The 10,702-nt window shown below is 42.5% G+C and overlaps 1 protein-coding gene across 4 annotated transcripts in view; it reads left to right on the forward strand.

Moving 5' to 3' along the window:
* The window catches only part of CHCHD3 (coiled-coil-helix-coiled-coil-helix domain containing 3), a 156,451-nt gene extending 146,625 nt beyond the window's left edge, over nucleotides 1-9,826 (forward strand). For 2 of the 4 annotated variants that reach the window (XM_030478239.1, XM_030478241.1), the window contains 2 exons: nucleotides 2,743-2,878; nucleotides 9,120-9,826. In XM_030478239.1, coding sequence (XP_030334099.1) covers nucleotides 2,743-2,878; nucleotides 9,120-9,146 — 163 coding nt within the window. In that variant the 3' untranslated portion in view covers nucleotides 9,147-9,826. The remainder of the gene's footprint in view (nucleotides 1-2,742; nucleotides 2,879-9,119) is intronic. The other 2 variants (XM_030478240.1, XM_030478242.1) reach the window with 1 other exon arrangement.
* Nucleotides 9,827-10,702: the final 876 nt, after the last annotated feature.

A 10,702-nucleotide genomic window follows, 5' to 3' on the forward strand; every position in this document is an offset into this window, starting at 1 on the left:
GTTGCTTTATCCATTGAGGTATTTAAACCCTCCACGTTTTCGCTATGGATTCTACATAATGAATCTATGATTCTCTGATAATTACTCATTTTGCACTGCTGACTTACAAGGTTTTTCTTCAATCCAGCTGCACAGACCTTTAAATAATGCTGTGAAATAGGAACTTCAGAGCAGTTCTCTGTTAGGGAGATATTTCATTTCCCTTTTGAGGAGTTTCCTTGCTGTTGGCGGTTTCTGACCATCCATCTGAGAGTCCTGTCATCCATCACCAAACAGAAATCAATCTCAAACCCTGTGGTGGGATTACCATAATGCACTTCTTTCCTGAACGGGAGATCCTGCAGCGCGTGGTTTATGGCCATCTAATGTTAGACACTAATCTCATTTAGTGTTTTCCCAAAAGTGCAAATAGTGCATTAGGGTAACGTAACAAGCACAGCGGATCGATATGGAAACGGTGCTCTCGTTCAACAGATTAATCCAAGAAAATGGACTTGTTGACTTGAAGGAAGTGGCCCTGTTTGCAGTTGACCTGCATTGGGTCTGCATTGCCTGGAAGGACAGGCAGTGGGCTGAGAGCACGTCTTGAAAAATCACGTCTAAAAAGTCATAGTATGAGATCAAGTAACTATGGGGCAGGAGACGACGTGTCTTATAGGGATCCGATATGGTTGGCCACATAAAGAATCCATTGAAGCATTCAAATAAAGGATAATACATGGACTTGGAACTGTCACTAATGGCATGGTTCAGGGAAAAACGCATTCAAAACAGCTCCTTAATGTGGGTTTGAGTACCCCTCTTGAAATGGCTTTAGACAGATTTACAGAATTTATGTAGCAAAGTGTCCAGCAACCCATTTCCTTCCCTCTTCACCTTTGTAGAAGAAGTCACTTTAAAATGGTTTGTGAATAAAGACACAGCTAGATGTTCTGAATGTATTTTTTGTTAACTCGTGGTCTTTTGTGTCGGTTTATCAATCCAGACCAGGCTTTCAGGCATTTAAAATGAGCTCTGGTTTAGTTAGACCTGAATCATCACCGTGGTGAGTCTTAACATCTACAGAGAGCATACATGGTGCTTCCTCTCGTGCTTCATCCCGATCCAGACCTCGCCATAATCAGCGTGCAGCAGTTTATGGACATACATTTTGATGCCTGACACTCTTTTGAAGTGCTTGCTGATATCAGCAGAGGGGGGATTAAGGGAAAATCCTCATACCTAAGAGTCTACAGAAGTTTGAGCTTTCAGATCATAAAATGTGTAAGCACCTGGGACTGCATTTGAATTCTGGTTGTCACAGATGTAGGGTAATGAATGAAAAGAGTAAGAGGGATGTTTTATATAGGTACATACTGTAAAATCAAGGTGACTTAACATTCCTTTTTCTTAGTACTACATCTTGAGTGATTGCCAAGAAGTCAATTCCCCTAAGGAACATCATTGTGCTTCGCCTTTCACTGTCTTACTGTAGTAAAGTAGAGATCTGCCTTGGCCAATCAGCAAAATGGGAAGGAACAGAATATTCATCTAACGATGCTGTGGCTGACGAGTGGCAGGTTTTTTACACCCTTATTGAACTAAGAATGATGTGAGCTGGATGTTAAAGCAGCCACTGTCAGGCTTTCCTCGTAGGGTAAACGGGAAGATACAGTTCTCACATGTAAAGCAAATGGTTGTTTTCAAGGCATAGGAACTGTAAATGGTCTTCTAAGTTTTCATGGAGTTTTTTCCTACTGTTGAAATATTTTATCTTTGATGTGAAAGGGGTTTAACTGTGATTTGATTGTCTCTTATAGAAATGAGAACCTTAAAAAGTATTTATAAACTAAATGTCCTGTTAGCTTAAAACTTCAATCGACTTCTTGTCTCTGAAACACTTCACCAACCCCCTTCCTTTTGAAATAGGAAAGTATTGATTCCCATTTTAATTCTGTGGTACTACCAGCATGGATAACATTTTATGAATTAATGGAAATCACAAGATCTTTGTCCAAAAGAGATAGATTGGATTTTACAAGGCAGACTAGAGAAACTTCCCCTTCGTTTGGCTTCTGTTGAAGGCAGAAAGCGTACTGCACCAGCCAAAAAGATGGCAAGAGTAATGAATCCGTACAGTAAAGAAAATAAATAGACAAAATTCCTAAATAACTTGCACATCTGGTGTCAGGATTAGAACTGAGGTGATGGCAAGGATGCACCAGAAATAGAGGCTATTATCAGATCAGCAAAAGTAGGTTGTGAAATTAGCTGAGGGTAGCAGGATTTTTATAGTCTCGAGGTCAGCCCAGTGGGTGATTTCACTTCTATGCAGGAGCAATATTTAATAAGTAGCAAGATTATGTGGTCGTAAGGCTATAGACCGATGAAGCTTTCCAGTGGATCTGTGACTTTCTCGAAAGTAGGTGAGATCAGATGTGCTTTGTTATTGATGGGATCTTATATGTCCTCATACGAAGTGGGATGTTAATTTTCTCTGCCAGCTGGAACCTGACTACTGCATCAGGAGGACACTTGTGGTCCTAATAGCCAAACTTCTGCAGCTCACGTTGATGTTTGCATCTGATCTCACACACCTATCACCCAACTAGCTCTAGAAACAGCCTTTCTTTATTACTCTAAAGTGTTTTCCTTCACTACTATTTAGTTCACTTCTTTAAAAAAGAAAAATAAACAAAAGAATTGCATCTTTGCTAAAATCTTTTTGAGAAGGAAACAAAAGGTTGTTTTCTCTTTCCCCAGGAGATACCAAACTCATCCGATCTGCGCTGATCTGCAGGACAAGATTCTACAGTGTTATCGACAACATGCTCAGGAGACCCTGAGCTGCTCTGCCCTGGCTAGCCAGTACCTGCGCTGTGTCAATCATGCCAAACAGGTGAGTTAGAGATACTGCCACTGAAACAATGATGAAATGAAGAAGAGAGGAAGACTATGGGAATATCTGATTAGCCCTTCTCACATGTTCCCAGTGTGTATGTTCTCAGAAGCTCTGTGGAGTCCAGGTTCAATTTATTTAAATGCTTGGATTTCCATCTCTTCCCTTGGGAAGCTGTTGTGTAGTGTAGTAGCTGTCGCTGTTGGCATAATTTTCCTGGTATCTGCAGTTTTAGTGATTAAAAAAAGGGGATTAAACTACGTGGTGCTACTTGTCATATGTATGACAAATGGATGTCTCAAACTAGATTGCCCACCAGTTGGAAGTCTTGATTTCTTTTATGTTTATGACTCTTCATCAGGGACTGGAGCAATAGGACAAGGGGTGATGGGTTCAAGCTTAAACAGGGGAAGTTCAGTTTAGATACAAGGCAGAAGTTCTTCCTTGTGAGGGTGCTGAGGTGCTGGCACAGGGAGCCCGGAGATGCTATGTCTGCCCCATCCCTGGCAGTGTACAAGGCCAGGCTGGACAGAGTCTTGAAGCAACCTGCTCTAGTGGAAGGTGTCCCTGCCCATGGCAGGGGGTTGGAACTGGATGAGCTTTAAGGTCCCTTCCAACCCAAACCAGTTTGTCATTCTATGATTCTGTGTAGGAGACAATGGTTGCGTGGCAGTGCTAAAGCTGTTCCTCAGCCCACAGTGCTCACTGCAGTGCTATTACTGTTAGTTCTTTGTTTATACAGTCAGTGTGCTCCTTTTTGCACAGGCAGCCTGGCTGCATTGGCAGTCCGGAAGACAAATGCAGCTACCAGCTGTAGCGTGGTTGTTCTCTGAACACTGCAGGATGAGGACAATTTGTCTGGCTGTCTGGGCAGCTCTAAAATCACTTTATGATATTAAACTTTGCTATCATTAGTGAGAAACTTAAAGAGGATCCATGTAATGACAAATAAAAGTCAGTGAGATCACCCTGTCCTTTTGAAATCATTTTCTTCAATATATCGTTTGTCAGTACATCCTTTTGCCCACTTGTTAATGCTCCTGAGCTCCTTCCTTTATAGAATCATAGAATCATAGAACAGTTTGGGTTGGAAAGGACCTTAAGATCATTTAGTTCCAACCCCCTGCCACGGGCAGGGACACCTCACACTGGACCATGTTGCCCAAGGCTCTGTCCAACCTGGCCTTGAACACTGCCAGGGATGGAGAATTTGCCACTTCTTTGGGCACCCTGTGCCAGCGCCTCAGCACCCTCACAGTAAAGAACTTCTTCCTTATATCTAACCTGAACTTCCCCTGTTTCAGTCTGAACCCATCACCCCGTGTTCTATCACTCCAGTCCCTGATGAAGGTCCCTCTCCAGCATCCTTGTAGCTCCCTTCAGACACTGGAAGCTGCTCTGAGGTCTCCACGCAGCTTCTCTTCTCCAGGCTGAACAACCCCAAATTTCTCAGCCTGTCCTCAATAACTCTTCAGCCTCCCACATCTCCTTGCTCATGAAAATCTTTCCTGATGTCCAAGCTTGAGGCTTTGTTTCAGAAACCTTTATATTAGGTTTGGAATGATGGTTGAGCCATGCTTAGATGCCCAAGCATGAGGAGTCCAACCATCTTTGTCCAGGTGCCTTCCTTGGGCTCCAGGTGGAAAACCTTTCTCATCCCTTTCTTCCCTACACTGTACGGTTCCCCGTGACCTTTTGAACTGTACTTTTTGCCTTTAAATTGAATCTATTCCATTAATTCCTATGACAAGCAATGATAGGTGTCTAAGTTATTTCTAAGTTTTCCTTTAGTGTGGTTTTTGTATTCCAAAATCCAGTCTGAAGTTAGTGGACCATGTGTGGGTTTGAGACATTTAGGTAGATGACCTGGGAATAATATTAGGTTGTTATGGAGTGAACTAGATCTTCACCGTGGCTTCCATCATCTGGAACACTAATTTATTATAATTTGTATTATTCTTTGAAGTAACTGAAAAAATTCAGTGTAATTACATTACATGTTTCAGCTACAACTGTAATTTGTATCTGATAGGAATTCCTTCAAAAGACTGCGATGAGGATGAATTAATTCATGTTCAGAAGGTGCAGGAAAAGGAAACTGCATAAAATCGAGCGTTGGGTTTTTGAACCCTTTTAAACACCTTATTTTTGTTGAAGATCTTCAGCCAAACCTGTCAAGTAGTTAAAAGTGTTTCCTAAATGTTTCTTACCTTCTTTCACACATGCTTCAGGATTAGAATTCAGAGAGGTTTCTCTCTTACGATAACAGAGAAAGAAAAGCCTTTTGTGATGGATACATTTGCAAGCAGGAACAATTGTTTTTCATCAAGAGCATTAGTCTTCTCTAGCTCATCCTCCATGTGTGGCAGCTGTAATTGTAATTATTGTTGCTCACTGATTGCCCAGAAGTCCAGACCAAATAATTGCTAGATGCTGTTATAAACTGCCTCAAAATTACCTTCTCTGTGTGCTTGGTTGGAAGGCAGAGGAAGTGGGAGAAATAGCAGAGCCAGGAATGAAAAAGTTAACTGACATTGCCTACAAGAAACAAAGAGAGAAGAAAATTTGCTAGAGGGAATAGACCAAGATATTGAAAAGCAAATAAGTTAACTAATCCGATTTCCTGGCGCTGAGTCTGGGCACTTGTGCTCAGGCTGAGCACATTCTGTGCCTTTCATAAATTGAATTTATTGACTCCCCTTTCTTCCCTATCTTGCTTATAATTATCTCACCCTCTCTTCTGTATGCTCCTTATTTCTCATCCTGTCGGTAATCTCATGTCTCTATCTGTCCTTTTCTCCCCTTATTAGAAAAGCCCAGAGAGTTGTTAATTCAGAGGAGTTTGACACATTGTTGTATCTTCACTTGAGATCTTCTCCCAAAGTCATGAGAAGCCAGTGAGATAAATTAAACTCTATTATTAGTGTTTGAGGTTTATTCTAATAGTAATGGAGAGAAAAACTTACTTAATGGAGCCATTAAGGGGAAGATATTAGGCTTGTCTGTGGCATGTATTTGTGCTCCCACTGCTGAAGTAACTCCAGATTCAGTCACTGCACTAATACAGCCCATCCAGTGGCATTTTAATCACTTATCCTGGTCTGCTGCCCACTGATATGGACAAGGTGGCTGTTAAAATACCGTTTTTTCTTCCTCCTTTTATTTCTCCCCGGGCTACAGGGAGTCCAAATTCGTATATGGAAACACAACTGGTCTATACCTTAATGAAGTCTGTGCAATACTTTCCTATTAGACCATTGAATTCCAGAGGGATCCAAGTCTCTGCAGGCAGGTGAGATTTCAAAGTACTTCAGAGAATGACACCAACAGCTTCTGGGGTTTGACAGCTACAAAATGTTACTCCTCAGCCTTTTTGGCATTGTTTCAACCATCATTTTAATTTGTAGGATGGAGTGGTCCTTAATCATGCATCCTAGTCAGAATAGAACCATTATTTTAGCCTCATCCTCCAGAATTTTTACTAGAGACCATCTTTGATTCTAATAGAAAAAGATGTAAAATCATTGTAGTTGGAAACACTGAACTGAAATGCAATGAAAAGGCCTTGTCTTTAATGGCCAACATTTCATAGAATCATAGAATAGTTTGGGTTGGAAGGGAGCTTAAAGCTCCTCCAGTTCCAACCCCCTGCCACGGGCAGGGACACCTTCCACTAGAGCAGGTTGCTCCAAGCCCCTATGTCCAACCTGGCCTTGAACACTGCCAGGGATGGGGCAGCCACAGCTTCTTTGGGCACCCTGTGCCAGCGCCTCAGCACCCTCACAGGGAAGAACTTCTGCCTTAGATCTAACCTGAACTTCCCCTGTTTCAGTCTGAACCCATTCCCCCTTGCCCTATTGCTCCAGTCCCTGAAGAAGAGTCCCTCTCTGCATCCTTGTAGCCCCCTTCAGACACTGGAAGCTGCTCTGAGGTCTCCACACAGCACTACCTTTATTGAAGGAAATTTGTTATGGAAGAGTCAGACCAGGTTCCCTTCATTGGTATTGTGAAAAAAAACCACAAGGAAAATGTTCAAAATACATTAATTTCTTACGTGATCAGGAGTCAGCAAAGAACACTAAAAACCCCCAAAACATGTAGAGAAAACCAAAGGCCTGAAGACTCCCATTTGTCTGAAGATCAAATTTTGTGGGGAGAAATATGCGTGTTATGAACAAATCCCTGTGATTTCTTTCCTTAGGATACTAAATAAAAGTAACACAATTTTTCTCAGCTCTGTGGGGAATTTCCTACATTAACTTCTGCGGTGTCAAATTTATGTAAAGTTAATATTCAACCCAGTGATGGCTCTGAGCAAGTTCTATAATAGCACTGCAAAAAGAGTAAAGGTAAAGTAGCCTTCATCAGTTTTACAGCAGTCTCCATGGGGATGCTGTCAAACTGAGCTTGGAGATTTTGTTAACTAATACAAGTTTCCCTTATTTTTCTCTATAATGGCACCTAGGGAGCATAAAACCAACGCCTTCTATTCTGTCAGCATGTACTTCTCCTCCATGGATTCTGGGGAATGTTGCGATCACAACGACATTCACCATCTTTTCATGTGCATGCTCTCCTGCTCCTTGGCACACCTCTTAATCCTTGCAGAAACGCTGCTTGATCTACTTGAATGGTTCACTGGGCTATTTTTAGTGCTACTGTGAGGATTTGGTTGAAGACATACACAAGAACAGGCTTTTTAGTCCCTTTATTTTTAATTTTCCTGAATCCTAACTTCTGTGACACTGACAGTTCAGTCCAGGCTGGCAAGACTGTACCCTGTCTGGCCAGATACTGCTGCTCAAATACCCGAATCAGCCATTTCTAGGTCTCCTATAAGATTTCAAGGTTTACATTTGGGCTTGCTGCTGACATTAACAAATCCCTTCCTACCATGTCTTACAAGGAGACTCAGAATTACTGACTTATCCATTTTATGGATATATCCATTTTTTTATGGATTTATCCATTTTTGTAGGCAGTAACAATACATTGCTGGATCAGATCTGCTCTGGAGCCAGGCTGAGAGAGCTGGACTGGTTCAGCCTGGAGAAGAGAAGGCTCCTTAAGGGGAGACCTTAGAGCAGCTCCCAGTGCCTAAAGGGGCTACAGGAAAACCTGGAGAGGGGCTTTGGACAAGGGCCTGTAGGGACAGGCCAAGGGGAATGGCTTTAACCTGCCAGAGGGGAGATTGAGATGAGCTCTGAGGCAGAAGCTCTTCCCTGTGAGGGTGCTGAGGCGCTGGCACAGACTTTTCCCAGAGAAGCTGTGGCTGCCCCATCCCTGGCAGTGTTCAAGGCCAGGTTGGACACAGGGGCTTGGAGCAACCTGCTCTAGTGGAAGGTGTCCCTGCCCATGGCAGGGGGTTGGAACTGGAGGAGCTTTAAGGTCCCTTCCAACCCAGACCAGTCTGGGATTCTCTTCTGATTGCCTCAGTGTCATAGTCCTCCAATGAACACGGATGATCTCCAGCATGCTTTTACTGCCTGCCCTGTCAGTGTTCTGTTAGGTCCCAGTGTCTGTTCTCTGTACTGGTCTAGACCAGCAGTATCCATACCTGTGCTCCATTCTGCAGACCCTACATACTGTCCTTGCAAGTCTGCATGTTCATAGTAGAGGCCAGAGCCTCTGTGGAGTCAAGACCTTGATGGCAGAGCTGTCTGATGTGGCAGGAAGAATAACTCTTGGTCTGCTTGACAGATCTTTACTTTTAGCTCCTGGTGGCTGATTGTGCATGGGAGTGAGGTGATGAATGAAGCACAAGGTCAGTGCAACACGTTAAGACTATTGAGCTTTTGATTATGACTCAGAACACAGGAAGGAGGTAGGTAGGGGAGACACTTAGTGTTCTATGACTTCAGGATATATTTCCTTGAGTATGTAATTGCTGGGAATGGGATTTATCTTATTGTAAGGTCAGGGGTTTTAATTTCCTTAATAGCCAATAGCACTAGAGCCATGATAGCATTAGGATGGATGAAGAGGGATCATTACTGCAACTCTGCAGGCCTCCAAATGGCTGGCTTGGGGAGTCCTAAGATAGCTTCATTCTGCTCCTGTGACTTGTCTCTGTGATGATGTGTGTGTTGACAGTGTTTCTTTTTCTATATTTTTATTTAAGCAATTGCAAATCCTAGGAAGGAATTGTAGCCAAACTTCAGGGAGTCTCTGGAATAACTTTGAGTTACTGAAATACGTATTTCTCCCTCTCTCTTCCCCTCTTCCCTGACCATTTTCTTAGCAGAGCATGCTTGAGAGAGGAGGATAAAGGCACTGTCCAAATCAAGCACAAGACCATCAACTAATTTCAGCAGAAGAGCATTTTTTACCCCGAGAATGATATGACAGCCCATTTACAGGGCAGGCCAATAAAGAGAAGAACTGGAAGAGCCATTTCAAGAGCAGCAGCCATCACGGCTCAATCAGTGTGACCATTTGAAAAGCCAAGACCTGTATCTTATTACATCAGAAATCACAGAGCCGAAGATACTGTTCAGTCTTAGTAAAATCCACTTAGTGGTGATTGAAGGAAGGAAAAGAAAAGAACCTTTCACTGACCTGAGAAAGGGGAAATATCCTTCAAATGCTGCTATTTCACTGTAGAATCTCCTCTAAAACTCCCTGTCAAAGGCACGGGTATGTAACACTTGGTGTGCCGGGATGTGGTGGCACTTTGTGAGCAGGTCAGCCCCTGGTCCTCACTGCACATACAGCCTGTTTTCCTTACCATGTATCATAACTTCAATTGTACTTTAACTTATTTCACAAATCATGTCACTAAATGAAGTCTCTCTTCAGGCCTTCTGCTGGAATGATGTTAATGATCCAACACATAAGATGTAACATGGCCTTTATTTACATGAAACGATTCTGTTGTGCTCGGTCCTATCAAGTACTGACAAATATGCCTCACTCTGTACCAACAATAAATGTATTTTATGCACAAGATTGATGGTTCAGTCTGTCTCTCTTTCCATTCCTCAGGGGTGGATGGTGTTCCCTCTGCTGTGTCAATCATGTTTCACCAGCAGATGTTATTGACAAAGCTTTAGAGCATAGACTTCTCTGCATAACCAACCTTGGATTCAGGAACAGTACTGACATAGAACTGTTTTTCATCACAGCAACCTAAAAGGATCCCATGTGATGGTGTGCTGTGATTCATGCACCACAAGTTTCCTTCCTTGAGGAGTGAATGAAAGGGCATGGAGTGCCTAAACCTGCAAAGCATCCTCATGCAAGTACACAATGTGATTTAACTGGGTTTGTTCACATAACAACTGCTGCATTCATCTTACCCAGCAACCTTAGAAAAGATTTTATATGCAATAGTAACAGCATCAGTGTCAAATAAGCAGTGTGGCAGTGTGCCTTCTGCTAGTTATTTACCTGTTCTGTATCTTTAATTGGCTGTGTTGAACTGCATCCCACTGTACAACTGTGAGTGCACCTGTGGATCTCATTTAGGCTTTATTCACAATATTGTCACTGACTCTTCTATTCTAATTCTCAAGATGCTTTGTGAGCACTGTTTAATTAAGGGTTATTTTTTATTCCTACGAAAAGAAGGTGGGCTTTTGTACGTGTGAAGCAACTGTAATATCAGGAGGAGAGGAAGATCCTGGAGTTCAATGTCAGGTGCCAGGTAAACTGCTTGAGAGAAATAATAGGGACATAAGCAACATGTTTACATGGTGGCTTGCTGTAATGTTTACCAATCAGCTAACTCACAAATTCTCCTTCATAATGTTCTCTTTTGTAACAGAGAGCCAAGAAGTTGGCAGATCCATCCTTGCCAGGCTCAGAATTGGCAGCAAAATGCAG

The sequence above is a fragment of the Strigops habroptila genome, chromosome 3 (assembly GCF_004027225.2).
Source record: "Strigops habroptila isolate Jane chromosome 3, bStrHab1.2.pri, whole genome shotgun sequence".
NCBI classification, from domain to species: domain Eukaryota; kingdom Metazoa; phylum Chordata; class Aves; order Psittaciformes; family Psittacidae; genus Strigops; species Strigops habroptila.